Source organism: Phaseolus vulgaris, chromosome 6, assembly GCF_051622355.1.
Source record: "Phaseolus vulgaris cultivar YP4 chromosome 6, ASM5162235v1, whole genome shotgun sequence".
Taxonomy (NCBI): Eukaryota; Viridiplantae; Streptophyta; class Magnoliopsida; order Fabales; family Fabaceae; genus Phaseolus; species Phaseolus vulgaris.
This window is the reverse complement of record NC_143503.1, coordinates 24,192,494-24,215,105: the sequence shown is the minus strand read 5'-3', so window position 1 is coordinate 24,215,105 and position 22,612 is coordinate 24,192,494. Positions and strand designations below refer to the sequence as shown.

The 22,612-nt window shown below is 29.0% G+C and overlaps 2 protein-coding genes across 4 annotated transcripts; both read right to left on the bottom strand.

Annotated features, from left to right (window-relative positions):
* Window positions 1-4,581: 4,581 nt before the first annotated feature.
* On the bottom strand, window positions 4,582-11,036 carry LOC137831452 (uncharacterized). Of its 3 annotated transcripts, none has more exons than XR_016521469.1 (10): window positions 10,902-11,036; window positions 10,595-10,769; window positions 9,456-9,660; window positions 9,129-9,219; window positions 8,486-8,631; window positions 7,837-8,080; window positions 6,797-7,133; window positions 6,533-6,715; window positions 5,616-5,817; window positions 4,582-5,278 (listed from the first exon to the last, which is right to left on the bottom strand). XR_016521469.1 is itself a non-coding variant. In XM_068639133.2 (10 exons), the coding sequence occupies exons 2-10, from the start codon at window positions 10,743-10,745 to the stop codon at window positions 4,800-4,802; spliced, it is 1,806 nt and encodes a 601-aa protein (XP_068495234.1). In that variant the 5' UTR covers window positions 10,746-10,769; window positions 10,902-11,036; the 3' UTR covers window positions 4,582-4,799. The 3 variants fall into 3 exon arrangements, 2 of the variants coding, with proteins under 2 accessions (XP_068495234.1, XP_090159464.1); XM_068639133.2 differs by having other exon boundaries at window positions 6,797-6,901; XM_090303338.1 differs by having other exon boundaries at window positions 6,797-6,901; window positions 10,595-10,827; window positions 10,902-10,986.
* A 4,359-nt stretch (window positions 11,037-15,395) lies between these two features.
* On the bottom strand, window positions 15,396-19,859 carry LOC137833082 (uncharacterized). The gene is made up of 5 exons (XM_068641458.2): window positions 18,412-19,859; window positions 17,256-18,136; window positions 16,419-17,060; window positions 15,643-15,846; window positions 15,396-15,542 (listed from the first exon to the last, which is right to left on the bottom strand). The coding sequence occupies exons 1-5, from the start codon at window positions 19,586-19,588 to the stop codon at window positions 15,396-15,398; spliced, it is 3,051 nt and encodes a 1,016-aa protein (XP_068497559.2). The 5' UTR covers window positions 19,589-19,859.
* Window positions 19,860-22,612: the final 2,753 nt, after the last annotated feature.

The following is a 22,612-nucleotide window of genomic DNA, read 5'->3' as shown; positions in this document are numbered from 1 at the left end:
CATTTTATTGAAGAGTTAGTTAACAAGTGTAAAAGATGTTATTTTAATACTATGGGGTGAAGCATCTTTACACATGTTAGATATTAAATGGTTGGCAGAATCCAAAGTTGTGTCTATGGGGCTATGATCAGAAAGTGGGTGGGATTCCCTCCATGTTTATTCATTGGCCCAGAATCTGAGAATGATGGCAGTTCAATAAGATTTGCATTACACACGTTGGAAAACAACAGAGAAGGACGGAAAGCTGCTGCATCAAATCTCATTATCATTAGGCAATGCAATTGTATCTCAAAGATTTCATATCCTTCAATGGGAATAAACCAGAATATTGGCAACAAAGTTCATGATTTGAGATTATATAGACAAATAGAAAGGGTAAAGGACATGTCTTCTCAACAAGATTTTCAGATCTACTGGGTTCAGAATAGAAAATTCAACAGTAGGTATGAAATATCCAAGTCATGACATGGGACCCAAACCTACCCAACTCTTGCACTTTATCTTTATTTTTTCATGGAGTTGTGACAATCCTCAAAATCCTCAAGTGTATGCACACAATGATCTTGTTCTTTAGAGCAAAAAAGTTTTAAGTGTGAATGTAGTTTCCATGCTAATTGTAAAGGGCAATCAATTTTTATCGTACGTGCATGCTAGGGATAAGAAAACTTGGTCTTATACATTAGCCTATTGGGTCCTTTATTTAGAATTTTGTAAAATTAATTGGATCTTTGAATTTGATTGTGATGTGTCAAAGTTAAGAGATTTCACATTAGAATGTGTGTAACGTGATCCTTGAAACTGATATTTTGAAGTAATGATCCCAAATAACAAAGCATGGATATAATTTATGTCGGTCATAGACTAGGGACATCAAGATATGAAAATAGCTAGGGTTAGGGTTTGGATTGTTAGCAATAACTTCTATTATAGATCACCAAGGGCTAACTACAACAAGAAAATGATTAATAGTATAATGAAAATACCTAAGTTTGCTATCACTGTCTTAGACTATAGGTCCTACATATATGATTAAGCATAGCATGTTAGTCTACTTCAAGAAATATATGAAGTTTTAACTAATACTTATGTACCCTTTATAGTTAATCCATTACTAAGCCTAATATTTTTGTCTATAACCAAACCTAGTATTTGAAACATTTATAATCAAAACAACCAATTTATCATGAATATAAAGGGAAGATGGAAATTAAACATTTATGTAAGAACAATATTTTTGACATCTGCCTAAACCATGGACATCAACATAGTGAAACTCACTACAATAATTTTCTGCATTATAAGCATTGTAATTTAACCCTAGTTTAGAAAAAGCCATCCTTGAGAGTCTACAATTTCAAACAATAAAAAACAAGATATGATTAAATTTTTATCTTTGTGATAACAATACAATGAGACTAACCCTCAACTAATTACTGGTTTTTGTTTTCAATTTCATACACACAGAGGCTTTTTTATTGTGAAAGGATTCTAATGTAATAGCATTTTAAAAAAGCTATATTTTTACTACATAGCTTTAGGTAATATTCTTTGAATTCATGGTTTGGGTTACCATCCATGATATACAATCTTATCTTACTATATACAATTAAGTTACCTGAAAAAATAATCTAAAGATAATAAGTATTAAATAGTGATGCTATTTATAATGATTATTTTAATATATTTTTCTTGTTTACAACCTATTTGAGAGATAGACTTTTGTAAAAGGCAGTGATTGTCAAATAGGACTTTCTCCCCCATCATCTCCAAAACATATCGACATAAAATTGAAATACCAATGCTCAATGGTAGAGCTAAAAAATGAAGGGAGTATAAGAGAAAAGAAATAAAAAGTAAAAAATGTGTGAAAAAAAATCATTTCGAAAAGTAATGAATGAAAAGAGAAATTATTTATTTATTATTAACAATTATTTATTATATTTTTTATTTATTTTAATAAGTTAATATTATAAAAAATAAAGATATAAATTAATTATAAGAGTCTTATAACTATTAGGGAGACTTAAAACAACTATCAACATAATCTTTTAAGTATAATATTATCCATTATGTATATAAGATAATGTGTGCTTTTTTTTTCTTGCACTTCAATTTTTTTTTTAAATACTCAAATTATTCTTGATAGTTTTGGGTGGTTCCAAAATAGGAGGTGTTGCGTAAAAACAAAAAATGTTTATGGAATAGAAAATCTAGAAGACAAAAGAATATATTTTTTGGAAAATATTTTTTTATTTCTAGATTGATAAATCCATAATTTATAAAACGTGTTTCTAAAAGGGTATTCCGAAATGATTATTGACTACCCTTTCCAGAAACAAGTTACGTATTGTACTTTCCAAAAATGTAATTTGCATACACTCCTCTATTTCATTCCAAATTTTCAATTTCCATAAATATTACGAATTATCAATTCTGGAAGAAAAAAAAAACCTAACCTTTCTCTCTGAAGATCAACACTTCCTAAACCATCTACTAATCACCGCAATGCTGTCAAAAAGCGCACTTGTCGATATATGTTCAATGAGAATGAACTAAAATCATCAAAATTACCCCAAATATTCATCCTCGCTTGCTCTAAACAGTAACAACGAAAATAGTATAGAAAAAAGAGTTGTTGTGCTTGAGTTCTTAAAACATCCTAGGAATAAATTTGTCAATTCACATTTATGATAGGGTGAAGGAAGAAGCACCCTAAGATAATTGAGGGTATTGGATTAAAAACCCATGTTACAGAAGCTCACGTTTGTGAAGAGATTTTTTTCAAACATATTTCACAAAGCTTTATTCTTATATTGTCTATGTTAAATCACCCTATTTCCTTAAACAAAACAACAACCACCGAGTAAACACAAAGTGAAAAAAATTTGGATATTTGAGACTTATGCATTGTTTATTTTCGATTATTTACTTGTGGAGATTTTTTTTAGATTATTTATGAGAATTGTGTATGTTTTAGTATAAGAAAAATTTAAAAAAAGGAAAAATAGTGTAAAATCACTAGAAGAAACTTTATTCTTATATTGTCTATGTTAAATCACCCTCCGCTGAGTAAACACAAAGTGGAAAACATTTGGATATTTGAAACTTATGCATTGTTTATTTTTTATTATTTACTTGTGGAGATTTTTTTAGATTATTTATGAGAGTTGTGTATGTTTTAGTATAAGAAAAATTTTAAAAAAAGAAAAATAATGTAAAATCACTGTAAGAAAATTATTAAATAGAAACTAATTTTAGAGATCAAAATAATTAGTTAATATTTGATTAAATTAGAAATTATTTTATAAACTAAAAAAATTATTGGTATGTAAAGTAGTTTCTATTATTAATAAAAATTTATAAAATAGTTTTTAAATTGGTATCTAACAATTAACTAACAAGTTTTTAAATTGGTATTTACCGTTTTATATTCTAAATTAATATCTCTTAATCTTTTAGAAACTAATTTATAATTAAAAATATTAGTCGCTAAAACTTAGGTAGTTAATTTAGATATAAATTTAGAAACCATTTTATAAATTTTTATTAATAATAGAAACCACTTTAGATATGAATAAATTTTTAGTCTCTAAGTTAGTATCTAATTTAGTTAATATAGTGACTAATTAATTTTTTTTCTTTAAATTTGGATATTATTTAATGATTTTATTGTAGTGAACGAGAAGAAAGTGGTAATTTTGTGAAAATTTTTTGGTAAATTATTTATTTATCCTTATATCCAACATTTGATTTTTTAAAAATAATTCTATTTATTGAGTCTTTTTTTAATTTTTTTATAATTATTATCAACAGTTAATAAATAATATTTTAAATATTATCATTTTTAAGAAATAATTTATTTTTATTTTCTCAACTAATTTTTTATTCAAAATAATATTTATATTTTAAAAAAAAATACATCTAAGAGATAATTTTAATATATTACACTATAAAACAACTTACCAACTTTCATTAATTCAATAAAATCAATTACATCTACCAATAATTTTTTTCTACTAAAATTCAGTGTCTTCTTATAAAAAAAAGTCAAAATTAATTTTAGGCTGAGTTTTTATCTTGAAAATTGATTGATTTGCATCAATTTTACTTATTTTAAAGCGGTGTTACATCATTATCATATTTTAACTAAATTGTATTTATGATATTTTTAAAATTTGTTTAGTAATTTTGTGTTGTCTCTTTTTGTTCCTAACTTTGTATTCATATATATGGTATTAAATATTAGTATGCTTAAACAATTACTTTAGATATTATGCTGGCAAAAAATTAATACTAATTATTTTTTTTTAATTCAGTATTTTAAAGTCATAATTCAGTATATTATTAACAAAAACAAAAGTTGATCAACCAATCCAATCAAACTGTGTAAATCTTGCTTAAACTGGTTATTATTTGTTTTCTCCCTGAAGCCAATCCATACTAAATTGTGAACATTTTTACCAAACACTTTTCATTGATATTGATATAAAATATGGGAACCTTTGGGTATATTTGGAAGCTCTAATCAAGTAAGCTTCACACCATTTTCTACCAATCTCAACTTAGCCTTGTACTCACTAATTTGGAGAACAACAAATACTCACAATTTATTAAAAAATAACTTTAAGTCTAACTCAACCTTATAAAACTGACTTATAAGGTGAGCTTTACATCTACTTATATATTATGAAATATTCTTATTTTTAGTCGATATGGATATTCAGCATAATGTGTTTCTATCAAGTCCTTCTCTATCTATCTAAGGGTGCTTTAGATAGCCCTTGTTCATGTTAATTCTTCTACTGATATGTCATACCAAAACCAAGAGGAAATAATGGTTCACATGAATTAACTCCATCAGTTGGCTGATCAAGCTGTTCAACTCTTCTGAACCAATTCACTGGTAATTTACCTTTGAACTCATGACTGCCAAAGATAACATCTGTGATTCCCTCCCCTTCACTACCTGGCAACCAAGCAGCAACAAGAGCATCAATCTTTTCCAATAGCCATGGCTCTAATAATAAAGGTCTTCCAGATATCAGAATAACCAGAGTTGGGATTCTGTCAGCAACTAGCCTTATGATATCAACTCCATTTAAGGGGATTGTAAGCTCTGAATTGTCACCTAAGGTCTCAGCATATGTTGCTTCACCAACAGCTACAATTGCAAAAGAGAATTCGTTACTTTCTATGGTGTCCTTTGACGGATATTTCTCGTATATAACTTCTGTTTCAGCTCCCACAGTTGCCTTCACAGCATCTAAAATTGTTGTCCCTATAATGGTAAGTGTAAGATACATGTAACAACAATGTTTAACAAAGAATACTATAAAGAAAGAAAGATAGAGTATTAACATTGGTGATTTATTTTAATCAATCTTCGTGTTCTCTGTAAATATGCATTCAAGGACAGAGAAAAAAACTATGGTTGAGTCTTGAGAGGGAAGGATGGACCAAATGAATTTCTAGATTTATAACATCAGAAACCATTACTCTACTACCAAAGATGTCACATAAGTTTATCCGAATACTAAACTACCATGGAGAAGCCATAAAGTTTCTGTTTTTGAGAGTCAACAAAAAACAAAAAGCAGCACAAAAGAATGTCCTACCAACTGTGATTCGCCCGCTCAATCCGTACCAAGTTTTAGTCCAACCTCCACATTGATATCCAAGATTATCCGCATGTGTTCCGGCAAGAAGGATTCTCTTAGCATTCTTGTTTAATGGAAGAAAAGGTTTGCTAAGATATTTTCCATTTTTCAACAAAACCAAGGACTTTTGAACTGCTTCACGTGCAAGATCTCTATGTGGCTGCAGAAATAGTATTATGTGATGAGTTAAAACATGATACTAGCAAACAATTAATCAAGGCACATACAACATCAACATGCCACGAAATGGGAACTTGGAAGAAGTACATAATTGTAATATAAATGTAAAATGGAATCCGAGTAGTTTTGTTAAAGCATTTATGGTTCCTAAAGCTCTCAAAAAAGTTTAGTTTCCATCCCTTTATATATTTCTAGTTTAGAATGATGAACCAATAGGTTGGTTAATCATAGAAGGTTACCATAATTGCTTGATTAATCATTTTCCTAAAATATGTTCAATGGCATACCATAAGTTGTAATTGTCACAAGAAAACTAAATATAAAGAAAAAAAAGAAAAACAGTCTGACTAAAAGTGTCATTCTTGAACACTGCAGTATTTCCACACAAGAAGAAGAATACAATATGGTATGGAGTGGGGCAAATTGAATCACTAACAGATACGGGTAGGTTTTTTCCATATATTAGAAGAATTTGTGAAAGCAATGAATACTGAAACCAGAAGTACTCCATCCATAAGTAACTAGAGAAAATAATCTTCCTGGTGATGTGGGAGAAACTCTTAAAACTCCGGCTACTAAACTATGATTATGATCTAACTTTCCTGATTAGAAATAGAAATATTGTAAATCTTCAAATGAAAACTTGGCCTAAACAATGGAAAAAGAAATTCACTATGTGCTGAGCTATTGATTACCTTGCAACCAACTGTATCTAACAGAGATCTATCACTAAAAGGAAACTCAAAAAGCCCAGCAGCGAACTTTACTCTCAAAATTCGCTCAACAGCATCATCAATTCTGCTTAGAGGTACTTCCCCTGATTCAACTAGAGAGGTCAACTCTTCAATGAAAACTTTGTATCTTAAAGCCACCATCACCTGCATATTTTATTGAATAGATTAAAACAGATTAAGAAAAGCACACTATGATAAAAGATTCCTTTAACAGAAGATTCACACCATGTCAATTCCAGCATTGACGGCAGAGGAAATGCAGTACCGATAATCTGACCCGTGAGGCTGGCAAAGTCTGTCAAGTCCCTCCCAGTCAGAAATCACAAATCCCTATAACAGCAATGGTCTAGGAATATGTTAAAACAAATATTATAATAAAACCAGAAACACAAGTGACAAGAATATGAAAAACAATTTCAGTCATTATTATCATATCTTATTACAACTTTCCAGATATTGTCAAGGTCCATTTGTTGTAAAAGCTTAAGTTGCTAGGTGGAGGAAGCTTGACAATTATTTTTAATTTAGAAGAATATGGGTGGTCCATTCGACAGCGGATGACCTATAAGACAACAAACTCTTGGTGAGATAGACAGTAAATAGCTCTGATAGCATATTAAGAAATGGACTTTAAGCCTAACTTAACCTCACAGAATCGGATGTGAGTTTTGCATCCACTTATACATTATGAAATGTTCTTATCTCTAGTCGATGTGGAATCTCCAACAAAGTAAAATGATTTTATGTTTAAAAAAATTTATCTCAAAAGAATGTTTGTTTGTAGTATAACTTAGTGTAAAAATCTGCACCCAACACAAAAGCTATAATCTTTTACTTATAGTCTATCATGATTTTAGGAACAAAATCACGATTGAAACAATCGAACATCCGTTTTAGAGAAACTCAGTGTAGTCTGTTAAACAGGGGTCTGAAGCTCCCTTCCACAAATCCAAACATGCTATTAGTCAATGCCCACTATGGTATTATGTTGAGGGACAACTATACTAAAAGCTAAACCTAATAAGTGGAGCCTCTTGAATAGTTTTTTATCTGTACTAAAAAGAAAACCTGCACATCCTCCATCTTTTCAAAAATAAAAAAGCAGAACATATAAAATGGAAAAATGGTTTGGGTATTCATCCATAATGTACTGAAAATATCTGGTAACACATAAAATCAGGTACATACTTTTCAAGCATATTGATACAAATGCAACTTGAAAGTTATCCAATGAGAAGGAGATAAATTTATTAGGGTTATTTTACCTTAAAACCTAACTTGTCCTTCAAGATTTCAGTAATAAGAAAACGGTCAGCATGGAGTTTGCGTCCATTCCAGCTAGAATAGGAGACCATAATGGTTGAAACTCCCCGAGAAATGCAGTCTAAGTAAGGTGTCATGTGAATTCGCTCTAAGTCTTCATAAGGTATTATTGTATTCCCCTCGTTCACACCTTTATGAGTACCTCCATCTCCAACAAAATGCTTGGCACATGCAATAACATTGTTCCTGAAGTATAACTCAAACACAAGACGACAATATTGATAAAGAAAATGTATGATCAATAATTAGGAAAAGTTATTCAAAATAATTACAAGTTTAAGCCATGAGCAGAATGAAGTAATAGGAAAATATAAAAATCAGAAAATAGGTAACAAAATACCAATAGCATAAAAATTTGAGGGAAATCATATTTTGCAACTGAGCAAAAGGGGACAAAATCCTTTCCTAAGATGCGAATTATCGAAAATGATACATAAAGAAAACAAATAGGAAGAAGATAAAACAAAATGCTGTAGTCATCCTGGCGTCAAATGTCAATAGAAATAGTTATTGGAACAGAAATAATTAGTTTTCAATACTTTTTTTGATGAAAATATTTTGTTAAAATTTTTATATATGCATTTTGCATACTTTCCAGCTACAAAAGGGTATCCATGTTTATGTCCTTCTGGAGACTGGCCTTGCAAACCTGATACAATGGAAGTCATCTTTCTAACTATTTCAGTATCCTCACTATAACACTCATAGCATCTTCCCCATCTAGGATCTTTGAGAACCTGCATATTGAACCAAGTATATTGTCATTCCTTTATTGTTTAGATACCGAAACTTAAATGGGAAAAAAATGAAACGAAAAATATGCAAAATATAGTTATATTTAGATCATTCTTTGCGTTTTAACTCCTACTAGAAACTGATTTTAAGATAAATATGCAGATCTTTTCAGCAAAATATAATAATACCCATCTAGAGTTTTTAATGAAAAAAATCTTAAATCTCTAGAACTGGTAAAATCTTTGAGAGTTGATTGAAAAGTTCAAGATTCTTGGGAAGTGGTGTCGTTGTCATGCTACCAGCCAAGGGTATGCAAAGTGTATACTAGAGTCACTTATGAACATCAAAGACTGATAAATAATGAATGCACCCGGGGCAAAACTTCATTAAATTGCAAAATTTTCAAAACTGAAAAAACTTGCACAAAATGGAGATCCAAGTGATTTTACTTTGCAAAAGCGGCAGGACCTATAAGGACTAGTTGATTGCAATTCCTTACCGCCACACATGGAGCAAAAGTATAGTGAATTCCACTTGCTTTAACTTCAAGTGCCGTAGCAGCTCCAATTCTTTGAACTAAATCACTGTCCCTATAAGCATGCCAGCAGTGAAACTTAAGAATTGATTTCGAAGGCGGAAAAGAGTTACATAAACTCAAAGGCCAATGCAATTCAGCACATCCAGCAAACCATTGCAGCACCATTTCTCATGATGTTAGCATCTTTGTTTTTTTTATCTCTTCAGTACAAGAGAACCATTCCAGTAGTGTAATACTATTAAGCTTTGCTAATTAAGTTTAAAAACATAGGGAAAAGTGAGTACTAACCTAGTAGCTCCAAGACCAACATTGTGAGGAAATATGGTAGCGCCATAGACGCTATTATTTCCATGAACTGCATCAATCCCATAGATAAGAGGTATCTCAAGTCGCGACTGTAGAGCAAGTTTTTGAAAGCCATCAACCATATCAGCCCAATCACCCGACTGGGCATTTTCAAATGGTGAACTGCCCCCAGAACTGAGTATGCTCCCTATAATGTGCACATATACGTAATCAACTGCCAAAGAATGGTCCAATACAAGCACATACAGAGATATGGATAGAGCATTTGGTTTAAAGGAGGGAAGGGGAGGGAAATCATGAGAAGATGAAAGAAAAAATAAAAGCTCAATTATAGACCACTTTTCCTCTCCAAAATTTCCCAACATTGAAGGAGGGAGGCAAAGCTGGAAGCAGAGGGATTTTAGCCCCCTCGTTTTCCCTCTCATCTAAGTTGTTCAACCAAATACACTGCAAAGTTCCCATTTTTTAAGGCACACTCTCAATTGGGACCTCTCAAATTGATTTGAAATTCCAGCAAATTCAAAGTTGAACAAAATGTAACACAAATATAGCGATGTCAAAGTTCCCATTTTCAAGAGGCACACTCAATTGGGGTCGAACAAATAAATTCTTTTCAAATTCAAAAAAGTTCAAAACTTATACAGATGGGGGCATAAATACCAGAAATTTACATGGTTTGGGATCACCAGGTGCCCATGTTTCAAACAAATATGAGAAATTATCAGATGGCCTGGAACCACCAAATGTTCATCCGGAAAAGTCAGTGTTTACTTGACATAATGAGATTTTAAAATTACAAAAAAAAGTTATTAAGATTCAATTGTATGTTATGCAAAGATTGCATAGGATTCTAGTGGTCTTGAACTATGTAATCATTTCTTCACAAATACAAACATAATTGAAGTTCCCATTTCCTAGACACTCTCAATTGGGTCCCTCAAATTCATTTCAAATTCCAAAAAATTCAAAGTAGCAGAAACACACGCCAGCATCAAATTTTCCATTTTTAAAACAAACTCTCTAATGGGGTCTCTCAAATTCAACCCAACCTCCAACAAGCTCAAACCCTTAAGAAATACCAAATTGGAAAGGCACATCACAAGAGGTATGTTGAAGGGTACCGATGGAAAGATCTCTAATGGCAGAATCGCTTGCAACGGTGCGCTCAATTTGGGTCATCTGACCAATCTTCTCCTTCAGAGTCATGCGGGAAAGAAGATCCTTCACACGAACTTCAATGGCCTCGTTGGGATTCTTGTACACGCAAGCCATGGTTTGCTGCTGTGTGTTACGTTTCTGCAGATAACAAACAAATGATGAACGCAACAACACAACACACTAAGTTTGTGTCCTCCTAACACACAACAGAAATATAAGGTAGTTAGATCCAACTGCCATTAACGGATAACAAAAAGATACACTACTTACCAGTAAATATCTTGGCCTGGGATAATGTTCTTCCTCCAAATGTTTCTTCACATTCTACTTCGCTCTCGTTTTGGATTGAGTTGACCAAATAATCATTAGTCTTTTATTTTTCATATATTTTTGTGTTGTCATAATTTGTTTTTGTCTCACTGTTTTACAAGTTTTTAATTTTGATTTTTTTTATTTCAAATGTTCTTAAATTTAGTAAGTCAGACTCATAATATTAGTAACAGATGATATTGAGTGATGAATATTTGTGGATATCACTTTTATTAAGTAAACTTTAAAAGATAAGGTATATTACATTAATTTAACCAAAAATTTAATAGAATAACAATTACTAAAAAAATTGATTTTAAAAATAAAATTATTGATTTCTAAATTAACAAAATTAATCATTAATTTAATTAAAAACTATTTTAAAATCTAATAGTAACTTGGTAGTTAAAGTTAAAGATCAATTTAGATTCTAATTCCCAAACGAATTTAGATTTTGACATGCAATCAATTTAGTTACCATCATATAAAAATTAATTTAGTTACATAAACCATATATGAGTGTATAAGTTATATAAAAATCAATTTAATAACTATATTATATATAAACCAATTAAGTGACCATATAATACATAAACTAATGTAGTGATAAAATATGTAAAGACCAAGAGATGATCGTTAATATAGGTCTTTAAATAATAATAACTTATTTTAAATATTGTCTTATTTATTTACTTAATTTTTTATATATATTTATTTGTAAATTTGTGTTTGCTAATTCTAAAATAAAATATTAATAATTAAAATTTACTTTTTATTATAATTTAAATTATTTATCACAAATCTAAAATATAAGTATTCAAATATACTTATTTATTATTAATTTTAATTTAACTTAATTTGTATATAATTTAAAAAATATTTCCAATAAACATAATAAAACCTACCCAACCTTACTTAACTCCTTGTAATAATCTCAAATCGGGTGTATCAATCAATCTTTAATAACATATACATAAATTCAGTGTTTATTAGAAAGAATTAATAACACTTGATTACATGTCACGAGGAGATTGGTCGGGATCATAAATGAAAAGAAGTTAATTATTAAATATTTTGTTTGTACAATCACACATTAAAATTATTATAAATTGTTCCGACCTCAATTCCGAGAGATAACATCGATAAGATCAATTACCGCATTCGAGGTATTGTCCGTTGTTATTGGTCTCAACTCCTGATCGATATAGGTAGATCCAACAAATGTTCTAAATGACTTTGATATCATATTAAAAAGTAAACTCTCAAAAACTCAAAATCTCTCCAAAAACCAAATCACTGAGAATTCTCTCAAGCTTTGAAAACAAGTATGTATGTGTGTAGTAAAGAAATATTCAATTCAGAAACCAAGCCTTCCTTTTATAGATTCAAAACAGAAACATAATTCAAAACAATTTTAAAATATATTAGGAAAATAACAGGTTGAAAAAGGAAATAACATGTTGAAAAAGGAAATAAGAGGTTGATTTTCCAAAAAACACTTAGATTTAAAACATATTTTGAGTAGTTGAAACTGAAAATGAAAATTAAACTAACTCAATAACAGTTTTTAGAAATAAACTTCATCAGACAAAAATTAACAAATTATTACAAATAATCAATTGGTAAACTATACTTTTCAGGTAAGAGAAATTTAAATCAATTGAAAACAGTTTTAACCCATTGAAAAAGCTAAAATGTTTTTCAAAAAACGAAAGTTAAAAACACTTTTAATTGATTGGAAAAACTTTTAGTTAAGTAAAAACAGTTTAACTCTTTTGAAAAGATTTTGTGCTTGGACCCTTTCATCATATGTTTGAGATAGAAGATAAATCAAGATACAAACACTAGACTAAGCTACCTAGACTCTCATGAGGCAACAAGTCTTCTCTTCAGTGCTTATGGCTTCATTAAACATATTTAGTTGAGTAACTTGAGATATCCAATAGAGTCTGGTGCTCGTCTTCACCTAAGTGCTCGGTGCTGAGACATCTAAAGTGAAGACATTATAACAAGAGTTTTCCGAGTCCACCAACTTATTGAAAGTTTTCTTGGAAAAAAATGCCTCCTTCGACAAACCCTAAGAAAGTTAAGGTTGACCGAGATTCGATGGCTGTCGAAAGGGCTTCTTGAAGGGCATGATGACTTATCTTAGAGAAAAAGAAAAAGCTTTTGACTTTGAGGTTAATAGTATGTCAACTGAGATGAAGGAGATTGAGTAGAACCTTATCAAGATGACTTTAGCCCATAAGGAGGTTGTCTCTCAAAAGGCTATGGTAGAGGATAACTTTCATCCTTTAAAGGTTATGTACTTGGGATAAACGTCATGGGCTTTAATCAAGTCATTCGCCAAATGACTTTTCTATATGGCATCTCGACCACCAATGGGCACTTTGACATTGACAAAGATGTCTATTAAGGTCAGTTGATACCAATCAAAGATATTCCAACAAGTGTAATGGAAAATCTTAAGTAATCAATTGTCCTTAGGTTTATTTGGTGGTTGAGGTCAACTTAATTTATATTTTTCTTTAGGCTTCTCAAACCCACCCTCGGCTTGAACCTGACTTTGAAATTCATGAAGTTCTACCAGTTGCATGAATTTTGTGGCTCTCTTTTTCAACTCATCCAAATCGACATCTTTTTTACCTAGACTATCTGTGAATGATTCTAGTCTTAATGTTGTCACCATGTGATGAAGGGTCACCTCCAAGTTGAGGTTTCAGATATTTAAGGCTACCTTTCTGAACCTCACCATGAAGAGCCTCAGTGACTCTCCTTTCTCTTGTCGGATATTATTAAGGGTGATTGATGTCATGTGGTGTGGTCAACTTGTTGAAAACTACATTGTGAATTATATGACATAATTTTGAAAGACCTCACATACATACACATATGTTAAGAAACTGTAGTAAACCGAGCAAAATACATGGATGAAAAAATTGTGTAACTAGCCCTAGGGACGAAAAAAAATAAAAATAACACACTTCAAACACAGTTGGAAATGGTTCAACTAATTACATAAAACTAAATTTAACAACTCACCTTTAGAATATCACGAGAAACGTAAAGAACACCTTCCTAATACCTTTACCAATTTGGGCTAGTGCGAAATTAAAAACAATGAATTGATAATTTGTTAATAAGAAGAAATCTATTGAAATTAAAAGGGAGAGAATTGAGAGAAACATGTGAAGAAGGAAAGATGAGTGTGAAGAGAAAAAAGAAGGACTCAAAAGAGACGAATCCTATGATATCGTTAGGTGATGACATGAGGAGGAAGAAAGAGGGCTCTAAGAAGATTAGGAGATGTAAATACTACTTTATTGACATCCCCCACCTTTAATTTGCACCCACATAACTTTGATCTTTCACGAAAGCTTTTATTTCAATAAGAAACAATTGGTTTTGCAATGTTGGAATTACCTCATGGAGCCAAATGCTTGATGGTGAAAGGTTAAATTCTTGTTATGGCTTGCGTTAGTGTTTGCAATTTTTTAATTGATTTTTTTAATTAAAATATTGATTAATTATTTCATATAATAAAAATAATTTTGATATTATATTAAAATAAAATTAATTAATATAATTTTTAATTTAAATAACTTTTTGAATTTATTATTACTAATTTAAATTTATGTTCAAATGAAATGAAAATATTACTTTAATATTAACTATTTCAATGTTATAGTAAAATTAATAAATTATTAAATTTATTTCTATTAATTTAAAATATGTTATAAATTTAAAAAATTGAGAAAAAAAAAGTTTATAATTTAAAGAAGTTTAGTTACTCTAAAGTTAGTATGTAAATCTAGATAATATTGACTAACAATTTAAGTATGTAATGAGATGATAATTAAAAAAATAATAATAATTTTATTTTTTTTTATAAAAAAAGTAGTCTTTAAAATAAATTAAAAATAACTAAAAAAAATATATTTCTAATTCCATCTTAACGAAAGACTAAAAAAATTGTCTCTAAATAAACAAATACTTTTTATGATTATTGATTATTAAAAATATAGTATATAATTATATTATAAATTTTTATTATTAATAAAAATTATTTTACATACCGATTTTTAGTTTATAAAATAATATCTAACTTAATTAATATAGTAAATAGCTTTTTTTTCTTTAAATTAATTTATATTTAATAACTTTTTATATTGTATATATCATTATGTTTTATTAATTTATTTACAGTAATATTTATTTATTGATATTTTATCCAAAATATCAATTTATATAATAATTGAAGTACACACAAGTAAAGAATAAATAGAGAAGCCTAAAAGGATAAAAAAAAGTAATGGAACTCTGAATATGTAAATTTGCATTTGTGTTGTACATGTCATTTACCTCTATAGTTATCCTATTAATACACAAAGGAGATTAAGATAATGCATAATTATGACCATTATTTGTTGGTATCCCTAAAATTTGTCATTACAATCAATCAAATATGTCAGATAAGTAACCTGAATCTCTGTTTTGAGACCTTGCCTTATTGGTCCTTTGTTTTGACAACTCATCATTCACATTGTTGCTACTTGATGTTTTCTCATTCTTATCATCTTTAAGCATTTCTCTTGATGCCACCTATTCAATTTACAAAAAAACACTTTTATATCTAATTTCATATAATATAGGATAAATTAATGTACAATAATTATAAAAATGTTAAAGAATCAAATGTTACTTCATCATCCACTAAATCTCTTGATTTTTCATTCATGTCCTCCAAATTTGTTGTCTCACTTATTGTGCTTGTTGATTTTGTAGTAGCTTCTTCACTATTTAGGTGGTTAGAATTGTCTTCATTGTTTTTGATGTGTTCATCATTCATATTGCCAAAGATATTTGATTCTTCCCTAAAATTCTCTTGGGGACTAATCTGCTGCTCCTGGTCAATACAAGTAATATGCAAAATAAGGTTTAAAGCTTTTCTTATTTCATTTGATAGAGAAAATTTAAAGTTTGTTTGGTTTTAATTTTGTAAAACAAGTGCTAGGTCCAAAAAATAATCAGAGACTAAATTTAAGGAGGCCTAACAACAAATATTTTGTTGTCAATAACTAAAAAACTGAAATTTTGTAGGTATATTTAAGGAACCTGAGCATTTCTCTATTAAGGTTTTTGTTTAATTTGAGAAAACATTTTGTATTTTAAATTTTTGTTTTCACAAATAATTATGAAAAAATTGTCTTGTTTTTACTTGGTTTCTGTTTAAAGAAAGTAAAGTGCAAATAATAGAACATTTTGAAATTACTTGTGGAAATTTAAAAGGGAAATAATTTTTTTTATAAAACATATAAACTCTTAATTTCAATGACTTCTGAAAATTATAATTTTTTTATTTAGTTAGATGATATAAAATATAATAAATAATAAATAAATTTTTCGATTTGGTTTAATGTTTGGAAGTTAAAAAGTCTTTAATGATGAAAGTATTTAAAAATGTTCTAAGAGACATACCTCTGATTGATTGAAGTTAACATTATGTAATTCATCATGCGGAGTTTTCGTTGTTAAAGTTTCTGAGGTCACACCCTCCGTAGTGGATTGTTGAGGCTCTATATCCATGTGTTGATCAAAATTTGACAATGAAATTTCATCTATTATATCATCCATCATTGGTTGCATTGTTTGAGGCATGACATCATTTGAACTTTCGTTGTTTGAGCTTTCTTGGGTCATACCATCCACGATAGATTGTTGAGGTTCTATATGCCTGTGTTGATCAAAATTTGACAATGAAATTGCATCTATTACATCATCTATCATTGGTTGTCTGGTATGAAGCATGATGTTAGGTGAATTTTCACTATCTAAACTTTCTTGTGTTAAACCCTCAACAATAGATTGTTGACCATCTATATGCATGTGTTGATCAAAATTCGATAATGAAATTTCATCTGTCATTGCTTTCTCAGGTAACACAGACCTTGGTGATGATAAAACTGAGTAAATGGAGGCATCATCAATTGATTCTTGTCGCACTACTGATTTGTTAGGATCTTCATTATTTCTTGAGTTCTCTATATTATCTTGATTAGTGACTGCATCATTGATAAATTGTGCCTCATTTGTTACATTCTCAGTCATGTTGCACCATTCCTGAAAGTAGAAAAAAATAAGAAGAATATTTGTATCCTCCTATAGTGTCTTTCTAATGAAGCAAATAAGTAAAATGTAGTGATTAAATTCTCACAAACATAAAATGACATGTTTTTTTTAATTGTATGTGAATTTATAAACATAAAAAAAAAATTGCCAACAATTTTATTACAAAATAACATCAAGGTAACTTACGTTCGGATTTTCTGAGTGTGTTTCGTTTGGAAATTGATCTAGAGTACGAGAAAAATTGGAAGATTGTGGTGCTTCATTTCCCCCCATAAAATGTTTCGTATAACCAAATATGTTATGATGACTATCTATTGCATGGGTTGGAGTATTTTCAGGCACATCAGATTTTGAGGATGATGAGCACACATCAACTGCATTTTCTTCATCTATATGGCATGGATCAAAGGGTGAAACAACATCCTTTGAAGAATTGTTCACTTCTACGTTATCCCCATCATTTTTAACTTTTTGTGTTTCTTTTACTCCATGGAAAGAGGCTCCCCATAATTCTTCACTGCCAGAACTAATATCTCTATCAATGTCCCCATCATATAATATAGAGTCTCTATCAGTGGATGAGTTTATCTCATCATTCTCACCAACTGTTGATGTTGGTGAACCAATTTCAGAAACCTCTACTTGTAAGTCAGAAGCTACTGAATATGTTGGGGTGTGACAAAGTCTCCCACTAGTTAAAAACATATTTTCTTGTCTTTTATCAATTACTGATGTTACAGTCTCATACATAGCTTCGTTTATATTACTACTAATAGCACTAGTGCTACTTGTAGATATTGGTAAATTGAAAACTCTCTCATGAGGCTTAGGAAACTTAGGCCATCGTCCTGATTTCTCAAGTCCTGAATCACTTATTTGATTTGATATGGATTTTGTTTTATGCTTCATTGTCTCACCTTTCATGTCATTCATATCAATTTTACATTTTCCATCTTCTTCGTGTGTTGATTCATCTCCCTTTATAGATGGATTGGATGTTTGCAATCCACTTTCTTCACTTCCACTGTAAATCAATTGATCAATTAGCCAGTCATGAGTTCCCTTATCTGCACGAGTAAAATACATTTAGTTTTCTTGAACAACTTTCAACATAATTTTATTTTTTTTATTTGGATATATTGGATAAAAAACTTAATAAATCACTTATTCAATAGGAAATTAATTATGATATTTCAAAAGAGTTAAAAAAAAGGACTTAAAAATGGTCAAAAACCATTTTTCATAAGTTTATTTTAAAATTTATAGTTATCACCTTATTTTGAGAGTGATAGAGAAATATGGGGAAGAAAGAAAAATGACAAGGAGAAAATGTGACTCTTACCCATATGATTTCGTCTAAATCTTGAATATGAATATCTATCAGAATACTTCCTCCTTCTATTAAGGAAATAATGCTCTCTAGCACCTTCATCTTGTTTTGTTTCTGATGGGAAAGAGTGGTCTGAACTGAAGCTTTCATGCCTGCATAATGGCATGTCATTTTGACTTGAGAATTCTTGAGGAAAACTATCTCCTGTGAGATTGGGCCTCTCTTCAGTAAGATCATAAGGAATGTCATAAGGACTTCTTGGCATGAGAGAAGGGGCAGAACCTGGCATTTCTAAGTCATCGTCAAACTCTTTTGAAGAATTTAAAGGGTCATTTCTTTTCATAAGCAATGGTGCAATTGGTTTTTTATCATTTAAAACCTTCTCAGGTTGCCCCTTAAATAACTTTTTTTCTTTTCTTCTAGCTATGAGACTCTCTAGCCTTTTATTTCTCTCCATTTCTGAAATCCCAAGATACATTAAGTTTTTTTGATCATCTTCTGTCCATTGTATAGCTTTGTTCCTATCCTCTTGTGTTTCTTCCTCATCATCCCCATCCTCTATCTTTCTCTCTATATCTAAATCACCACATTCCACCAAGTCAACCATTGAAGGTTCAGATCTTAATGGTTTCCTTTTATGAACTTGAGTATTTTTTGCAAATAACCTATTTTTTTCCAAAGAACTTTCTCCTTTCTCAAAATATTTGCCCCATTTGTTCTCCACATTTTTTTTAGTGAACTCATTATGAAAAACTGTTGACAAATCCTTGGCATTTTCTTCTAAACCACCATACACATTCCAATTCTTATCACTAAAGTTTCTCCTTCTACTTGTGGCATTTTGTGATGGATACTTATAAAGTATATCTGGTCTTTTATAGTTTGGTATCTTTGGACATTTTGGTTCAACCTTCTTCTGCTCTTCTTTTTCATCCTTGATTTTGACATACTTGAGTTGTGTTTTCTCAGAACTCCAAAAGATTTTTATAAAAATAATAGCACATACAAAGAAAGGGGAGATGTAAACTAAAAAGTTGTAAATATATGAAAGGAATATATATAGAATAAAACATATCAACAAGACACTTGAAATTATTGGATGTCTTTGTATGAATATGTAACTAGACTTGCTTGAATCATGAATCACTTTAAACAAACAAAGTTGAATGTCCTTTGCATTCAAACCCATATCTGTTGCTCTAAATATTTGCACAAAGAACAAACTAAAATGCTTCTAAGCTTGTAGGCAAACGTATTTGTCAACTGTGAAAAACATAAATTATAAACACTTTATGAATTTCTAGGTTCAAGAAAGTAATCATAATTATTATAGTAATGGATGATAATCATGTTTGTTACAAACTTGATTAGAAAAATGTTCAAAGAAAATATATTTTTTTTTCAAAAAAAAAAATGGCAAACAAGAAGAACAAAGAAAGGTAACCAAAATTTAGCATGAAAGAGGTTTTTGTATAAGTTGATAAAAAACCATTTTGAAAAGTGAATGTTGAAAGAACAAAAGAGAAAAACAAGGTCAACTAGACCTCCAATAAGTGGTTAGCAATTAACAAATGTTTGATCTTCCCTAACAAATGGATAGTCATAGATAACTATGAATATTTAGTCTGTCTTTTTTTAAGAAAACCTTTTGTTGGCTAAACAGTTCATAGATCCTTTTATTTAGAAGCTCTACTTACCATAGAAAAAAAAAGGAGAGAAGGATTTTAATTTTACAAGTCTTGTAATATTCACTTGTTACATGTTTTAAAAGATAATAATAATGAAGAAATATTTTTTATCTGAATCAAAACCATGAACCATTTTATGTCTAATGTTATATATATAAATCAAAGATTGATCTTTGAAGTTGCATAATTTTTTATTCAAATAGATTAGATATATCACAAGTGGGGTTTGAAAATTTTAAAAAATGAATGTCTGTAAATCTAGAAAAAAATTATAATTTTATGTCTAATTTAAACTGTAAAAAAATTGTTTAACACATTTTAAATATGATGTTATATGAAATTTACATTTTTTTTTAGCTAATTCATCAAATTGTGCATATATTACTAGAAACGTTATTCTTTTTCCTTAAATTTAATGTCTCAAGACACAAAATAAAGTAAATGAACAAATCAGTTGTATTTACTATTTAATACCTTATTTTAAATATGTAATTTTTTATATTCATTAATCTAATAAGAAATTATTGATGCCAATGTACATTAAAGTGGCTCATTGACATTAAATGTCAGGTTAAAAGGTGAATCAAAATTTTATACTTAAATGTGTGGAAAACAATTTGGAAAAAGTGGAAGTGAAAAATTTGAGAGATAATAGTAAAAATAAAAAAATGTAATTAAGTTAAATAAAAAAACTATTAAAAATCACTCGAGTAACTTCTACTCAATAGAATGTCCTGTATCGGTAACTTCTACTCAATAGACATGTGTTAGATAACTCATAAGAACCTAAGATTGTAATAATTAATTAAATTACTTCATATATTATTAAGTTAAATGTTAATTTAGTGAGTTCTCCGTTATTAAATGATAATTTGTTAAGTTATCAAAATGTATTTTTAATTATTGTGGTTTAAATATTTGAATTTAGAAAATAAATATTTTGAAATATTTGTTTTATTTTATTATATACTTTTTTTAATTATTTATTTATGGATTTGTGTTTGATTTTATTAGAAATTAAATATAATGATATGAAACAATTTTTTTTAAAAAAAAAACATGTTACTTTCTTTGAAAATTTTATTGTAATTATTATTATTATTACTTATATTATTTATTATTATTATAAAATTATATAACAGTAAATTTTTATATATATTATTTGTTATATTTTAAATCCTTCTATTTTTATCAAACCATGTAAGGACAAAAAAAAATAATCTTAGATTAGAAGTATTACAATTAAAATGATGGAAGCTTTTATAAAAAAAATGTACAATTAAAATGATACCTAAATATTTTATTATTAAAGTGAAAAGGGTATATAAATAAAAAATTAGTTATTCAAGTTTCATTTTAAAAGAACCATCATCTCTCTAAAAAATCTTTTCTCCTTTCATCTGCCTTGTCTCTAAGATTCTGACGATCGAAGCTCGCCATTAGACTCCTTGACTTTGACAGTAGTGGATAAAATGTTATATTTTTCTTTCTTTTTCATTTTGGGGTAGAAAATTACAAAAGTTATTGGAGTTATAATTTCTTTGAGACTCCTTTTTGGTCTAGTTTTAGGATGAAAATACAAGATGTTGGATACGATATTTTCCGTGTAATTTGGAATAAATAATAGTAGATATGTTAGGTAATGGGTAAGTAAATAATATTGGAATGTTGATACTTGGATGATGTAACATTCAATTAATGTTTGTTGTTGTATTAATCCTAATGTCTTTGTTTTTTATAACAATTTTTCAAGACAAAAAGAAAAAAAAAATCATTCAATTTAAAAAAAAAATTAAAAAATTGAATGCGGGCTGGCCCGCAAACCCGCGGGCTAGTCCTTATGCGGGGCAGGACGAAAAATTTAGCCCGCATTCACTCTGCGGGACGGACTGACCCGCTTTGCCATCCCTATTGACACATAAGCAGCACTTGATGTCGTTTGGTGCGACTTAACATAAATGACCATTTTAGATACATTTTAAAAAATATAAGATCAAGTTGATTTTTTTAAAAGCCATATTTTTTAAAAAATAGGGTACTAAATTGAATACTGACCCTAAATATAGGAACAAATAAGAGAATTATACCTATGTAAATATTTATGTTGAAAATTTACGTATATTATAATATTGAATGTGGAAAAAATATAGAAATATTAAAAACTAAATTTATATAATAAATATATTATATTTTTAAAATAAATCACATTACACAATAAGATAATTATACCTATGTTGGAAATTTACGTATATTATAATATTAAATGTGGAAAAAATATAGAAATGTTAAAAACCAAATTTATATAATAAATATATTATATTTTTAAAATAAATCACATTACAAGAATAATATATATATATATATATATTTATAATCATCAAAATCATCCGAGGTTTAATTTAAACTTAATATTCGCGCGGGCCGAAAGTTTTGACTATTAGCATTAAAAAAAATCTATTAAACTATTGATAAACAATAAATTAGTGTCAATGATAACAAAAAATTAATCACCATGTTAAAAAAAA